This window comes from Perissodus microlepis, chromosome 22, assembly GCF_051167445.1.
Source record: "Perissodus microlepis isolate ML-2025 ecotype Zambia chromosome 22, ASM5116744v1, whole genome shotgun sequence".
NCBI classification, from domain to species: Eukaryota; Metazoa; Chordata; class Actinopteri; order Cichliformes; family Cichlidae; genus Perissodus; species Perissodus microlepis.
The window spans coordinates 18,161,014-18,177,728 of record NC_140481.1 but is presented as its reverse complement, the minus strand read 5'-3'; the positions used below and the strand labels follow the sequence as shown (position 1 = coordinate 18,177,728).

At 42.2% G+C, this 16,715-nt stretch overlaps 1 protein-coding gene across 1 annotated transcript; it reads left to right on the top strand.

Annotated features, from left to right (window-relative positions):
* Positions 1-47: 47 nt before the first annotated feature.
* mylipa (myosin regulatory light chain interacting protein a) lies at positions 48-16,355 on the top strand. The gene is made up of 7 exons (XM_084918945.1): positions 48-166; positions 1,341-1,531; positions 9,531-9,716; positions 11,981-12,178; positions 12,285-12,449; positions 13,284-13,707; positions 14,274-16,355. The coding sequence occupies exons 1-7, from the start codon at positions 80-82 to the stop codon at positions 14,466-14,468; spliced, it is 1,446 nt and encodes a 481-aa protein (XP_084775071.1). The 5' UTR covers positions 48-79; the 3' UTR covers positions 14,469-16,355.
* The last annotated feature ends 360 nt before the right edge of the window (positions 16,356-16,715 follow it).

Genomic DNA, 16,715 nt, shown 5'->3' with positions numbered 1-16,715 from the left:
TTTTAAGCGAAGGCTCGAGAGTTGGTAGGGTGTTTTAAAGAGTGGCACACCAAAGATTTTCAGAAACAAAACAGCCAAAATGCTCTGCCACGTTACTCGTCCGGATTCAGTGGTGATGGAAGTGGAAGTTGATGCGAAGGCGAACGGTGAAGATTGCCTCAACAAGGTAAAGACGGGCCGCACGTTTTATTCTTCTTTGTGTCTTAATGTGAAAATAACGTCGCAGTATCTCCGTCGGTGAGGCAGCACGGCTCGGGTCGTCCGAAAAATATTTTCTTATGTTTCAATCAACTTCACCTCTAATGTGTCGCGCTCATTTATGAGTCGACTATATGTGGTGAATAAGACTGAAGAGCCGAGTTTCTGCACGATTAGAAGATTTTATTTGTTTTTATTTCTTTAATTAATTAATTCGCCACAGCTTCATTGAGCTTCAGCTTTAAGCTACAACAAAACTGTCACCTGCTTTGTTGCTTGTAGCAAACTAGGACTGAGGAAACAATGTTCTGAGCGCCAAGTGCAGAAAAAAGGTCAACTCTTTCTTCTTTCGTGTCCTTTTCTTCTTCTTCTTTTTTCGTTATTCTTTTTTTTTTTTTTAATAATACAAACCCTCTAAAGTGTCACTTCTGTCAAAAAGACACGGAGCTGAAACGCGTAGAGAAAAGTTTTGTTAGGTTGCTGGGAAGCTGCCGACTGCCACTTCAGGCTCCTTCGCTTAGTCAGAGGCAGATGGCTTTGTGCAGGTTACTCCAGGTCATCCTGCCGCCTCTCAAGATGAAACTTAGCTTTTCACATCTCTACCCACCACCACCCCAACTCAACATGGACACAGTAGTAACTGTTATTTCCTTGGATTGCCATTTCCCCTCCTCATTATGATGTTAATCTATTTAATATGCACAGAACGAGTTTTATCTCAGCCTCCTGGCTCCCTGTGCAGACTTTCAGCAGCAGTTATGTAATAAACCCATGGTTGCTGCCGCCGGAGGAGCGTGGGATTGCGGGCTTGATGAGCCCCTGTACCCCGGGAGGGGCTCCAAGATCACTTCGTGAGCTTCAGAATATTGATGGGGGTTTGTGTGTCGGCGTATCTGCAGTAACAGCAGTACTGGTGAATTTCCTTGTAAAAATAAAAAAAAAAAAAAAAAAAAAAGTCCAGTGGGACTTTACCCAGTTGGTTCTCGTCACTTTCCACATGACAAGAACAGTTATCGATTGCTTCTTTAAAGGAGCTCTTCACCATCTGTCACTGTCCTGTGGTGAAAAGCTTCACGCCTCACTTCGTGTGTTTTTTGTGACCCCCCCCCCCCCCCCCCCCCACTTGTTTTGTCTTTCTTCAGGTTTGCAGAAAGTTGGGCATAATCGAAGTAGACTACTTTGGGCTGCAGTTCACAGGCAGCAAAGGAGAAAACCTGTGGCTGAATCTGAGGAACCGCATCAGCCAGCAGATGGATAATTTGACACCCTGTCGGCTCAGGCTGCGGGTCAAGTTCTTCGTGGAGCCCCATCTGATTCTGCAGGAGCAGACGAGGTACTTTTGAAAGCTTGCACGCTGTAAAGACACCGTGTGCAAGGAAATTTGCTCATAGGCCTTAGAACAGCTATAACTCTGAACTACTTCCTCTTATTGTTTTGAGTGTGTAAATGGGTTCGTCATCTCCTCTAAAACGGGTCGAAGAAATGACATCAATTTTCATTTACATGACTTTAATGAGGAGCACGTGTTTGGGGAAACAAAACAAAGCCACCATTGGCGAGTTCCCAGAGCATAATCTGATCACTGTTTCCAACAAAGCGAAAATGCCCTATAGTAACCTCTTCCCCAGTCCTTCCGGGGTTACTATAGGTCATTTTGGTGAAGCGCCAGGCAGGAAATATGATCCAGCAGCTCTGGTGCTGTGTGCTGCTCTGAGCCTACCCCCAGGGACCCTCTGTGTGACAGCCAGGACCTCTCGTCACTGCTCCCATTCAACTCGAAATATCTTTTTGTTTCAATTGGCCGTGGCCGTTTTTCGTGTGAACAAAAGCCCTCCCGTTTTCTGCTTTTTCTGCAGATGCAGTTTGGGGAAAAGCTTGTGTAAGGGGTGCTTACCCTTGCGAGAATATGCCATCAATTAGAATAACAGTTGCAGCTGAAGTTTTGGATAACTCTTGTTCACTTTCTGTGCTTTATTGGTCATTAGGCGATGGCAAGCAAAACTGCTGCTACAGTGAGTTGACATGTAGTTTTAACATGTGCCCTTCTCTGGTAGTCTAGTTTAAAAAAAAAAAAAACAAGTAACAATCCCAGGCATGTCTGACTTGGTAGTCCCCTGCCCACAGACTGAAGTTATAAATGGAAAGTGAATTTTCAGCCTTTGAAACGAGTCCCAAAAACTTGTTTTGATGGAGCCGATGTTATGTTCACCCCGGGCGATGTGATGAGTGTTTGATACCATGGATTTGAATCAAGGAAGCACTTGAACTACAGCATTCCACTAGAACTATTTATTAAGCTAAACTGTCCCGGTTGTTCTCCAGTTCACCTACTGCTCCGACTCTCTCTTCCTTCTTCCCTCACCGTGCTCTATCAAATGTAAAAAGAGGGGATTTCTACTGTTTCTTCATGTGCTGCAGTTGGGCGATTAAACTGTGCCCACTCCTATTTCCTCTTTCTGGCTCTTCTGCCTCAATCTTCCTATTCCACTCCACTGTAGCCCATATTTGGCAACCTTTTGAAGAAGAAAGTGAAAGGACAGTCAGGGGGGCTAAGGGCACGGAGGACACGGCTGCCTGTGCGCTGACCTCCAGTAGATTAGCAGGAGTTATCAGCAGATGGCTGGTGTTTGGTCAAGATGTGGGGGGTGGGCGGTGAAAAGAAGCGAGATAAAGATTTTAAATTGCAGGTAAGGTCAGGTGGGTCGCTGCTAATAAATACTCGCACATGTCACACTTCACCACGCTGTGAGGTTAGGTGTTTAATTTTGGCTCAGCCTTCATGCCATCCGTCTGCTCAGATGTGATATAATATGAGGGGTGAGCGTGCAAACACTGGCATCAGTTTTTAGAGAGAAGGCCAAGCTGTTGATGTTACAGCAGCAGCATTTTGAGGACAATCGCACGTGGCTCAGAAAATCCTTTTAGTGCATTTAGAGTGGTGGCATCTCTATGAAAGACTCTCATCATTTTTTTTTTCTTGATTTTTATCTCGTGTGGGTGCATTTAACGTCATCTTTGTCAGTGAACAGTCTACAAAAGAGTGGCATGCAAGGACCTTCTACACCAATTGATTTATTTTTTGTACTTGTAAAGAAAGGCAAAAGGACCAGTTTTAGCTTATTGTGTAGCTACAATGCACGGATGATTAATGTCATGCATCGTCTTCCTGAAAGATGGGTTTTGGAGGTTTTTTGTTTGTTTCTTTTTTGCTTTGTAGAAAATAAATTCAAAATTTAAGCAAATGGTGCTTAGAAGACAGACTAGCTTCCCTTTTCTTGTTCTGTCACCTTTGACCTAGTTAAGCTACACGACTTCCTGAAAGTTGCTCTGAATGCACACATGCTGTCATGACACGCCTCATGACACAAAGCCATCTTCTACAGTCCACTTTTTAAAAAACATTTTTGTTAGTCACACACCTACAGGCCCTTTCCACTGCAGCAGAACATCCATTATTTTGAGGGCATTTGTGTACCCATCTGAGTATCTTCTGCTGCTTTTTTCCCCCCTCTTGTGTTCAGTTGAGCAATAAGTAGCAAGTGTGTGCGAGCTTGAGTAAATATTCCATGCAGAGCTTGGAGGATAGCCTTGCCACCGTCACTGTCCCCTTATGGGCCTTTATAGCCCTTACATAACCTGATGAACCTGCAGAGCTGCTTATATAAGCTGCTGCGCACTCTGCTGCTGCTGTAAGCCTAGCAGGTCACAAGTGTTAACCCTGCATGTGAGCATTAAAAGAAGCCTTAATGCTCAGATGCAGCCGACTGTTTGGGCACATTCTGCCAATTCATTTTAATCTTTGGTAGATAAACATGACATTCAGACTCTAAACCCGAATTCATAGTATTTAAGAGGGTATGCAGTGTGACTGTATTGCGGGGCTTAAATTTAGCTTGCATCTGCGATAAGTGTCCCAGATCATGCTTCTAAAACCTCATTTACTTTTTGATCTGTTTGCTTTTCTTTTGCAGACTTGTTTAATATAGCTTGCCTAGAACAGTTTATGCTACTGTGTATAAAATTGACTTGGTGGCTTCTTTCCATCTCTCTATCAGCTTGTTTGTTTTTATTTATGTATTTTTCTTCTGTTCGTAAAAGTTCTTCGTTCTATAAAACATCCAGCATCAACTGACCTGTTACTGGAATAATGCTGCTTTTATTGGTTAAAGGATGCTGACAGAAGGGCCTCAACAACCGCCTCTATTATCTGCATCATTAAACGCTACTTGCTAAAGGGCGTTTATAGTTTAAATATGTGACTGTTTTCCCCTTCATTAGCACTCCTGCTTAGCATTCTGGTCAGGCAGTAAAAAAAAAAACTGGATTGCCCCAGAAGGCACAGCTATTAGCACAGGCTGTATCAGAGGTCCTGGTTGTTAACCCCTGTGCCTCCTCTGGTTTAAGCCTTTGTTTAACATCAATCCAAATCAAACTCCAAGTGAGTTTTATTTAAAGGAGAATTATTTTAATTGATTATGGCTTTTGAATAAAATGTTTATTTGAATCACTGTTGTTCATGATGGTGACACAAGTAGAAAAGACACGGACAAACCCTAAACAGTTTTCCCTAAACTGTCTCCTCTGTGATGAATCACAGGACTGGAAACGATTGTAGACTAAAAATATTTGGCTTTAACTTTAAAGACTCTTCACTGCTTGTCATTTCTCTTACCGTGCACCATCTTTCTTGAATAATCCTGAATATTGTCTACCCACGGTGGCTGTAGATAAAATCAAATTGGAATTTTTGTCACAGACTTTATACTCCTGTGCATGGTGGGGTAGTTTTTTGTTGTTTTTTTTTAAACCTGCTGTGGGCCTAAATGTACATCGCCAGAGTCGAGCCATTGCTGGGCTGTGTGTGTGAAGAAAAAGCTCAACTTGACTACATATTTTTTTTTTTTTTTTTTTTTTTTTTGTATTCTCAGCAGATCAGTTTTGTTTCTATAACGCACAATTGCAGATAAGGACTATGAAGAACGAGCCATGTTTGACAAAGTTCATACACGGCCTCTTAGAGTGAATGTTCTACAAAAACAATTTATGCAGGTCACACTCGATTATTTTTTTCAGGTCGTTGTGACATGCTACACAGACGATTAAGCCAAAGATCACATCACATATGATGCCTGTGGGTCTTCGAGTGTTGTTTTTATCTGCAAGCTCTACAATCAGTCATTCTTCTTCTCCAGCTTCTGTATAAATTTCTTACCGTCTGTTTGTTGTGCACTTGAGTAACCTTGCCGTGGTTCTTTTGAAGCCACAACATGACAGTTTTTATATTTTTATGGCGCCTGAACTTGATGCTGGGCAGTAATGGCAATATTTTACCAGCCAGTTGCTTGAAACCCAAGAAGTGTGGCAGACAAGCAGCGGCTTTGTTTTAATACAGTGTCGGCTTTCAGTCCAACTTGTCAGTTCAAAAGCAAGTTTTATGTAGCGCTTGGCATTAATGCTGCGCAACTGTGCATCAAACTATGCGATCAAACCGCCCACAGCTTCAGAGAGGATGAGCAGAGGTAACTATAGTTCACTGACTGCTAGTAACCTCACGACACATTGCTTCTGGCAGGGTGTTATTTGACTAACTTACAAACCGCATTGTTGAGAGTCCAACCGATGAGGTCGGAAACTCTAGTAGTGATTGGCTGAAAGAAGTGCAGGCGGAGGTGTTAGGTTTCAGTTTGCGGGGATGTTTTGTTCTCCTGTGAAATGAACCGGTTGACATTCAGCTTGGTGGTTGGTCACAGCACAAAAAAAAAGATGAAATGGTTTTTATAGATGGGTGGAACATACTGGAAAGTTTAGTTGACTTTGAAAAGTTCTGTTTTCTTCTTCAGAGCAAACGTATTTAGAAAAAAATAATTAAAGGTTCTCACTGAGTTGCTGGAGGGGGGGGGAAACAATTCCTTTAGGGATATTTCAGCGTTTTCAAATGGTTCAAAGACGGAGCAGAATAAATCAGCTGAAAAATTTATCTTCATCCCTCTTAGCTCCGCTCTTTGGCCAGTGACCTATTTTGAAATATTCGTTCTCAGGGCCCAGGCCTGCTTCAATTGAATTATTCCAGTTAGGCAATCAAGTATTCAAACTCTTGCACAGCCCTTCACACGACGATCTCCACAACATCCACAAGCGCTGTTTTCAGGAGATTTCATTTCACCTGTGCTCTCTTGGCACTGATGAGTGTTATGACGGTAAATGAGTAACCCTTTTAAGCCTTTGTTTATGGGTTTTCTCCATTAAAAGACAAAGCAATGGGGTGTATACAAAGTAATACAGTAGAAGTAGGCCACGAGACTTTGTGCACATTTCCTGGCATTCAGTCTGCATGTGTGCACGCTAGTTGGGATCAGCCTAGAGAACAAAACAAATGCTGAGATGATGGCTGCAGCTCTAGAAGTACTTTCTTCAGTAATGATGCATGTGCAAACGTATCTGGATAGTATCATGCATTGCTCCTTGACATGGTGACTCAGAGAGCTGTCTAGCTGCTGATAAATGGCTCTTCGGTCACTCAAAGGGGGGTCACAGTGACTAGATTCTTTATCATCTGCTTGGAAACCAATTTGCTTGGGCCTGAGGGGGGTTTATTTGTCCATTTCTGTTGTCTTTTGTTGCCGTTGTAAAAGGCGCGTAACCCTGAAGGATTTGTAAAAGACTTAACACCATTTTATTTTTATGCGTCCAGACATACTGAGTCACAAATCCTTCCTTTCTTTCTCAGTGTTTCCAAAAGGAAGCTGCACAGTAAATTTAAGGAAGTCTGCCTGAATTGGATCAAGACCACATCAGCAAATCAAGCTCAACTCCCATGTTGGGTTATATTGTGAATTTATGGGCTCTTGCTTGTCTAATAGGAAGGATCTTGACAGGTGCTGAGACTGCCTGATCCTAGCACAGCTGTCTGAAAAGCTCTTTATTCAACAAAGAGGTCAGGAAGTCCTTGCCTTGTAACTAACTGGGGCAAAAGTGATAAAACTTGCTTTTACCAGGTTAAATTTGTGACTGTGTGGTGTTGCTGTTCAAATCCAGTGTTTAAAAGCACAACAGCAGGACGCGTGCACATGAAGCAGTTGTGTGCCGAGTTGTTTTTGTGGTGTTCAGTGGAGTGCATATTTGTTACCTCTGGCTTGTCAGACAGGAACGACTAGCAGTGATCTCTAGTTACCTCTTCTTCAAGATTTTTCTTCCTAATAGTTATTTTGGCCTGAGCTCAGCAAAGCACGCACACCTATTTACACATCTGGCTGCCCACAACACTGGAATAACACAAGTTTGGTGTCTTACCCTGCAGCCAAAGGGAAGGGCCCAAGAGTGCATCTCATGGCACACTGACACAAGTCGAGCAATGTTGAGGTAAAAGTTTTGGGTACGTCTCCTCTTTGTCTTGTCTTATCTTATCAACGCTGCGATAGCCAACAGGTCTGCACTCGTGCTGAAGGGCACTTTCGAAATTTTAATTGCCGTTCATGGCAGCAATGTACATCTTGGCAGTCCCCACTTAAACTAGAGTAACCTCTGCGGCTTGCCCTATGGTAACCCTTTACGGCAACCTGTAGTAACCTCTCCGTCAAGTCGGTCCTATTGTTTGCGTCAGGCAGGTAGCTAACGAGCAGCTCGCCGTCACATGACGCCTGCTGGGCTTGACACAATAGATTGCAGTGTTTGTGTGTGCGCGTGCTGGAGGGAATGGGATGTTTAACACCATATCAAAGCAGTGTTTGTTATGCCTGAGGCTAGTCAGCTGCGGGGTTTCGTTGTTACAGTCTGGCTTTATCTGGGATGGTGTAGACTTGACTGTTTGTGTGCCCCACAGCTGCTTTTTGCTGCTGGAAACACTGCGAATGTGTGTTGGAGGAGGTGTCTGTTTTTTGCATTGCAAAGCTGATGCACTGCGTGTGCATATTCTGTGTGGGCTCCTCCTGCTCCCCTGAGATGACAGAGGAAACGCCACATCCATGTCTTCTGTAGTTCCCATAGGGGTTCTCAAGTAGATGTGTTTTCCACATAATCAAAACAAAGGCTTTGTACACACATAATGAACAGTGTGGTGAGTGCTTCTTCTCCACTCGACTCATAAATGTCCTTGTAAAGCTTCTCAAATATCCCGAAGTCACGGTATGACCTGATTTGCACAAATGAAAATGTCTCTCTTGGCATCATGCTTCAAAGGGAACTTTGGCCCAAGGGAGGTTTTGCTTTAGTCGAAATAGCGAGCAATTTGAGGCACAATATGCTTTAAGTCTACATCAGGAATATGGAGCTCCCAAAAAATGCTGAGAAGAGAGAAAAGTGCATTTTAAGTTTTATTTGTAGAGCACTGGAGGACTAAAGATGACAATCAGGATGTTTGCCCGGTGGAAGCTGCAGAGCAGGTTTATAGACAGTTACTTTGTTATAGGTCGAATCGAGGAAGGATCGTTTGGGTTACTTGCGTTCAGTTTTTTTCATGATGTAAGAACTGAGTCACTTAGGGTGTTCCTGTTGACGTATTGTCTCCTGCTGCTAGAAGGAAGAAAAGTCCTTACATCTTTTGGTCAAAACAATAGCAAGACATGTCAAGACTTGTGTTTTTGGAGTATGGAGCTATTTTCCTTGACCACGCCAGAACTGTGTGTTCCCTCTTAAAACATTAACTCAAAACAATAACAGTTCTTGTATTTGCCCACTGTAAAACTTCCACATTTCGGAGCGGGAATTTTTTGATTTTAGGCACAAGCATGAGTAACGACGTAATTAGGGTTTAAATGGCTATATCACATTTTTGGCAAGAAGCCCGAGAGATGGACATGGATTACACACAGAGCCTGGCCGGCAGTCATGTAATCGAGCTCCAAGCAGTGCACGTTCAGTTTCCCATCGAGCTGCAAAGTCTAAATGCGCATGACATTAGAGAGCTGCTGTTTGCATCTTTAACTTTGTTTCTCAACTTCTACTTTTAGGGTTTCCAGTGAAATTACACTTAAAGGAAGTTAGTGGTGTATGTTTTTGAGGAAGTTGTAGAAACGGAGAGAGTGGTTTAACCGCTGAATACGAGCCAAGTGGTTTTTCCTTCTGCTGCACACACAAACAGTTGCAGTCTGTGATGGGATTTAAGCTTTGCAATGACCACCTGCTCTGACATATGTCTGGGTGACTTGAGTATAACACATGGAAGTTGGTTCTGCATGACTATGTCAAAAGTAATAAATTAATCCCTCTGTTTATTTTTTATTTTTTTAAGCCACTGGTTATTTAGGTAAAGTGTATTTAAAAAATAAAATAAAATCTCCACTAGTGCTGAGTTTAGTGTGAAAAATTCTTATTTCTCCTCTTTTTCTGCCCTGTAGACACATTTTCTTTACGCACGTGAAGGAGGACCTCCATAACGGTCACCTGCGTATGGGCTCGGAACAAGCCGAGGAGCTGAGTGCACTCCTGGCACAGGCAGAGTTCGGCGACTACAACCAAAACACAGCCCAGTACTGGTATTCAGAGCTGTGTGGAGAAGAGCCCAGCCCCGCCACCATCGACAGGTACAGCACTTACCAAACATGAAAATAAAATGTCTTTGTGAATATGGGACATTAGCACATGAAAGATGTACTAAGTTATAAATTATGCTGCAGCCTAACATTACCTCTAGTGAAGTTTTCTTAGTTTATGAGACAACTGTAGTTTTTATAGCCCACAAACATGCTTACTAAGACACTCTGTACCACTGGAAAGTCACTGAAGCCACCGCGCTATTTTTGAGGGGGGTAGGAGTCCAGCCGAGGAGGCATGATGAAAAGTAAATAATGGAGCATGGCAACGAGCCAAAGATGGCATAATGTGGCAGCTAATTGTCATCAATATTAAAATAATTTAAGAAATTAAAATGCTGTCTTAAGCAAAAAAGGCAGCAGTACAGTTAAACAGAACTGTATTTTAAACTAGACTGCACTTTCCCCCCTACATTGCAGCAGTTTTGTGTTTGGTTTGTTTTTGGGTTTTTTTTTTTCCCAAGTGAAAGACTTAAAGAATCAGATAAGAACACATCACGCACAGCCACATGGTTGGTGTACAGGGAGTGCAGAATTATTAGGCAAATGAGTATTTTGTCCACATCATCCTCTTCATGCATGTTGTCTTACTCCAAGCTGTATAGGCTCGAAAGCCTACTACCAATTAAGCATATTAGGTGATGTGCATCTCTGTAATGAGAAGGGGTGTGGTCTAATGACATCAACACCCTATATCAGGTGTGCATAATTATCAGGCAACTTCCTTTCCTTTGGCAAAATGGGTCAAAAGAAGGACTTGACAGGCTCAGAAAAGTCAAAAATAGTGAGATATCTTGCAGGCCAAGAAATATCTCAAGACTGATTTTTCTAAGGTTTTATGGACTGATGAAATGAGAGTGAGTCTTGATGGGCCCGTGGCTGGATTGGTAAAGGGCAGAGAGCTCCAGTCCGACTCAGACGCCAGCAAGGTGGAGGTGGAGTACTGGTTTGGGCTGGTATCATCAAAGATGAGCTTGTGGGGCCTTTTCGGGTTGAGGATGGAGTCAAGCTCAACTCCCAGTCCTACTGCCAGTTTCTGGAAGACACCTTCTTCAAGCAGTGGTACAGGAAGAAGTCTGCATCCTTCAAGAAAAACATGATTTTCATGCAGGACAATGCTCCATCACACGCGTCCAAGTACTCCACAGCGTGGCTGGCAAGAAAGGGTATAAAAGAAGAAAAACTAATGACATGGCCACCTTGTTCACCTGATCTGAACCCCATTGGGAACCTGTGGTCCATCATCAAATGTGAGATTTACAAGGAGGGAAAACAGTACACCTCTCTGAACAGTGTCTGGGAGGCTGTGGTTGCTGCTGCACACAATGTTGATGGTGAACAGATCAAAACACTGACAGAATCCATGGATGGCAGGCTTTTGAGTGTCCTTGCAAAGAAAGGTGGCTATATTGGTCGCTGATTTGTTTTTGTTTAGTTTTTGAATGTCAGAAATGTATATTTGTGAATGTGGAGATGTTATATTGGTTTCACTGGTAAAAATAAATAATTGAAATGGGTATATATTTGTTTTTTGTTAAGTTGCCTAATAATTATGCACAGTAATAGTCACCTGCACACACAGATATCCCCCTAAAATAGCTAAAACTAAAAACAAACTAAAAACTACTTCCAAAAACATTCAGCTTTGATATTAATGAGTTTTTTGGGTTCATTGAGAACATGGTTGTTGTTCAATAATAACATTATTCCTCAAATACAACTTGCCTAATAATTCTGCACTCCCTGTATGCTGTGAGCTAATGCACACACTGATCAGCAAACAGAAGCTGACAGGAGATCAGATAGCATGTGCTCGCAGGGTTTCACTAACAGAACCTCCCACTGTACATCCCTAACACTTTCTCGTTAAATATAACAAGGACGACGGTTTTACTGCGTTTTTTTTAACGTCTGAGAACATGGATCGCGTTCTGTTACGAAATGTGACGCGTAGATGGGAAAGTGTAAACACAGCTTCCCCTTCTCTTCCCACATGTTGTGCAAATGGCCCCGGTCGTTGCTTGTAAAGAAAAAATGTATACTTATCAAGCAGCTTCCAATCCTACTACACTGAACTTTGTGCGTTATATTGAGCCAACATTGTTCATAGCTACACCTACACTCAGTCTGTTATTTATGCAGACACGTACATTTGATGTCTCTCTCTACATATTTTATAGCTCTCAGTATGGTAATACATATACTCTTGTGTTTTTCTGCAACTGACTACAAACATTATTTTTTTGCCCCTGCAGTATCATTTCCAGACACAAAACTCTAGAAGGTCTGAGCCAGGGCTCAGTGGAGTATCAGGCCCTGCAGCTGGTCTCCTCTCTGGAGCATTACGGCGTGGAGTGGCACTGGGCTCGCGACGCAGACGGTCAGAGGATGGCAATAGGAGTTGGTCCTGAAGGCATCGCTATTTGCAAGGAGGATTTCAGCTTGGTCAACAGGTACAACGACCGACATCTATAGTAATAACCTTGTTTCTAATATAACTGCATGTTTGATAATACAGGACGCGGTAGCATTTAACAATTTCCTGTTGACTTATCTTAGGATAAGCTATCCAATCATCCAGATCGCCACCCAGTCGGGGAAAAGTGTCTACCTGACAGTTACCAAGGACACGAATGACAGCGTTGTGCTTCTGTTTAAGCTGATCAGTAACCGGGCAGCCAGCGGCCTGTACCGAGCCATCACAGAGACGCATGCTTTCTACAGGTGAGGGTTAGAGCCATATTTAATCCCAGATCAGCGACTCGTGTATATAGTACACAAAGCCTATGTACTGCAGCTATGTGGCTGCATTTAGGAGAAGTGGTTCAAAGCTTTAAAACATCACTGTAAGTTATTGCATCTCAAATGTTAGAAATCACAGGACAAAGTCTGTAGCTCGCCTAATGTCGTGAGCCCAGATGAGTTTAAATATTGAACTAAGTTTTTATGCATTGCTGCACAGCTGTGTGTGTGTGTGTCAACAGTCTTTGTTGTTAGTCATTCACCAGTCTGTTTATTGCGGACTATCCTTCACTTAACACTAGTGAATTATTAGAGAGGTGCAGTAAAACATAACCTAAAATGTGCTCTGTTAAAACTTGTTTTGTTCTCTTTAGGAGAGCATTAAGTGTCCCTGCCTGACCTGCTTAAGTAAATATGAAAGTGGAAATGTAGACTGGGCAAGACGGCTTTTAATAGCGATGAAAATATTTGTCCATAGATGTATGTGTGTGCACACCCAAAACTCTCTTTGCAGTGAGCAGGGACAGTTTAAATGGCTGAGCTATGAAATTGTTCTCAATCACAATGATACAAAGACAGACTTGTCCTTTAGCTGCCAGGATAGTTTCTTTCTTTTTTTGTTTGGTTTTTTTAAAACTCTGCCGACAAATCTTCATCCTGCTTGCTTTAAAGCAAGATTTCAATGTCTTTTAGTAGTAAATGGAACAGGATGGTTGCAAGTCACAATTTGTATTGATTATCTTAAACTGAAATCCAAGCTCAAATTCATTGGCAGTATATTAATGCTTTTTTTTTTTTAAAAAAAATTATTTTCAGGTGTGACACAGTTACCAATGCAGTGATGATGCAGTACAGCAGAGACTTCAAGGGCCACCTCGCCTCACTCTTCCTCAACGAAAACATCAACCTGGGCAAAAAGTACGTTTTTGACATCCGACGTACCGCCAAGGAAGTGTACGACCACGCTCGGCGAGCGCTCTACAACTCTGGCGTGGTGGACCTGATTTCCCGCTCTGAAAGCAGGGATCGCTACTCCCCTTCACGCTCCCCAAGCAGGGACGGCGAGCAGGACAAGGGGCTGGACTGTGGCAGCTGCCAGCAAAGCCGCGCCCTGCAGGAACGTCTGCAGAAGCTCAGAGAGGCTCTGCTGTGCATGCTCTGCTGCGAGGAGGAGATAGATGCTGCATTCTGCCCCTGCGGCCATATGGTGTGCTGCCAGACCTGCGCAAATCAGCTTCAGGTGAGGATTTCTCCACAGTCACATGTGCTGACAAATGACTCCTTAAAAGTGACTTTTGCTTGAAAATGAAACGGTTTCCCCTCCTACGTTGAGTTTTCAGTTTCACCAAAAGCCTTTTTTAATTATTTTAGCTCCAGATTCTTATCCTTTTTTTTTTTTTTTTATTTATTTATTTTTTTTATGGTCCTTTAAACAACATCCAAAGCCTTGCTTTACACTCCGCTGACCTGATTGTCCCCCACACTTAATCAGCTAAATGTGGCCCATCTTGTGGAAGCAGATGGTGTGTGAGTGTGCCCTTATGAAGGGATTATGTCAGCCAGGCAAATCTCTCTTCTATTAATTCAAATGGGGAAACGTGACCCAACTAATAGATGTGTGAATCACTCCGAAACTTTAAGGCAGTTTAGTTTTGTGGTTAAGTTTGTGTTGCCCTCACTCCAGCACGATCGAAGTTGCACATTGAAATCATGAGGCCTATGTGTTTGTGAAAGTGGGGCAGTTTTCCTGTTTCCCCTCTTAAACAGACGTATTTTAAATGCTTTTCTTCCTCGATTCCCCCCCAGTTGTGTCCCGTGTGTCGATCGGAGGTGGAGCACGTGCAGCACGTCTACCTGCCCACTTGCACCAGCCTCCTGAACCTGACGTTGACGGACAACCACCAGCACCGCAGCAATATTCCCGCACCCATCCACAGAGACACGGCCTCTCCTCACACCTGCTCCACCACAGAGTATGAACACAAGCTCTACCACACATAAAGACGGCACCACCAAGAACTCCACCGTGAACACTTTGAAGTTATAGCAGACAAAAGGAGGAACATTTGCTTTTTTATCAGCTTTTTTTCCTTTTTCTGTCCCTGCCTGAACTTCAAAAATGACCAAAAATAGAAACTCCTGAGCATATTTAAAGATCAGCGCACTTAAACTACACTGATTCTTTGTTTTTGATGATGTTCAGTTTGTCACTGGTTCATTAGTATTTTTTTTCCTTCCTTTTTGCTCTTTGTGTCATTTTGTCCAAACTTTGTCTATTTTATTTTTTAAAATATCATTATGCCCTGCCACAGTATCATTTTATTAAGATTAGGCTCTTATTGTGAATTAAATTATTGCATCAGTTGACCTGATACACAATTATGCTTTTGAACTTGTATTTTGGTTGAATGCTCCATCGTGAGTAGCTCCTAGCCCTCCTAGACTGGCTAAAAACGGTATTTAATTGAGGGTGTTTTTGTTTTTTAATAATTATTTTTGAAGCTTTGACATTTTAAAACTTTTATGTAATGGCTTGAAATACAGTTATTTTTTCGTAATGTACATTTGTTTTTTGTTTTTTAATGCCAATGAGGAGGTATTTAGAGGTTTTGCAGCATACTGCTCCTGAGTTTGGCACGCATCGCACAAACTGCAGAAAGACTACCACAGTCTTCGTCTTGTTGTGATCAGAACTGAATCTTACTGACACTCCACTTGATTTCTTTCATAGACCGCTCAATCTTCACGAGTTTTTCTCTCGTCTGGACAGAGATAAAATTAAAAACACTAAAGTGACTCTTGGCAGACACAGAACGGTTGTATCCAAAAAGAATTGGCATTTGTTGAACAGCAGCTGCTTCCTCTGAAAACCTCACCTATAAACTTCCCCTCTCGGATGTGCTAGTGAGTTTCGGTATTTTAGGGTACTGGGACATCTGTATGTGCAATACTTGCTTGCCAAGCTTTTCATTTTCAGTTTTATTTAATTTCAAAGAATATTAAAAAGAAGAGGAAAAACCCATATACACCATTGTCACTTTACCAAGGAAGGTTTCCTCAAATATGCCTGGGCTTTGGCCTTAATGTAGCAGCAATGTGATTATTATTATTATTATTATTATTATTATTATTATTATTATTATTATTATTATAATACCAGCTTTCCAGAGTTTCTGCTAGGAAGATGAATCTTTTTGTCAATGCTGACCCAGCTAAGCTCAGTCACTGAAGGAGAAGGACTTATTTTTCACATTGTACAAGTAGCGATTTGTTTCTGTTTTCTGAAGCAAATGCCACTATGCTCTGTTAAACGACTTGGAATTAAACCCTTTTTTATATATATTGTGCTTTAACAGAAAGTATTAATAAAGTTTTTTAAAAAAAAAAAACAAAACAAAACTGAATTGTCTGTAAATTTGTGGCACGACCATCACTGTTTCTGGCTTTTACACTTGACTGTCGACCAAGCTTAACTATACCTGTTGTGTAATGTGCTGACTGACATTAAGAACAAGGAACTAAGCTGTAGAAACCAGGAGGCTCAGTGTTTCCCCATCTAAAGGCTGGTACTTCCTAAAATGTTCCCATGTGCATAATAAGACAAACCACAAGGAAAACTGCATGGAAGCTTTGTTCATTGTTACTTTGATCCTCTGCCTTCTGGTAAATTCACCCAGTGTTTTCGTCCTTAAAGTGATGACACCCCACGGGTGCAGTTCCTCAAGTGGCCACTTGAGGTTTGTTCCAAAAGCGAGCCGAACCCCCTGTAGAAGCCAGTCACTCCTTGTTTGGTGCTAATCCCAAACCAGGTCAAGTAAGGTGATAAGTTTTTTTGGAAGATGCTCTAAGAAGTAACCAACCCTCAAAACTCAGGAGCTACTTTCAGAGAAATATAGTCATCAGATTGTCTGATGACTATATTTTATATTTTGCATAATAAAGCAATGTGGATGTCCTTTAAATCCAACCAAAGTTAATGTCTGTCATGACTGAAGAACTGCAGGACCATGACTGTGTTCCTGAATACTTGAGCCTGCTGTGTGTATTGTACAGCAAAAGATCAACCCATCATTTTCCACGTTAAGGCAGGGAGAGAGGTGAATAAAGCCGAGAGGCTTTACACTAATTAGAAATGACAGTCACCACTGGACTGCGATTAGTCTGAGAGTAAGAGTTTAAGTAGAGGAGATATTGATTAGCCTTCCTCTTCCCTCTAACGCCTGTCTTTCTCTGACCTTCTCGATTAAA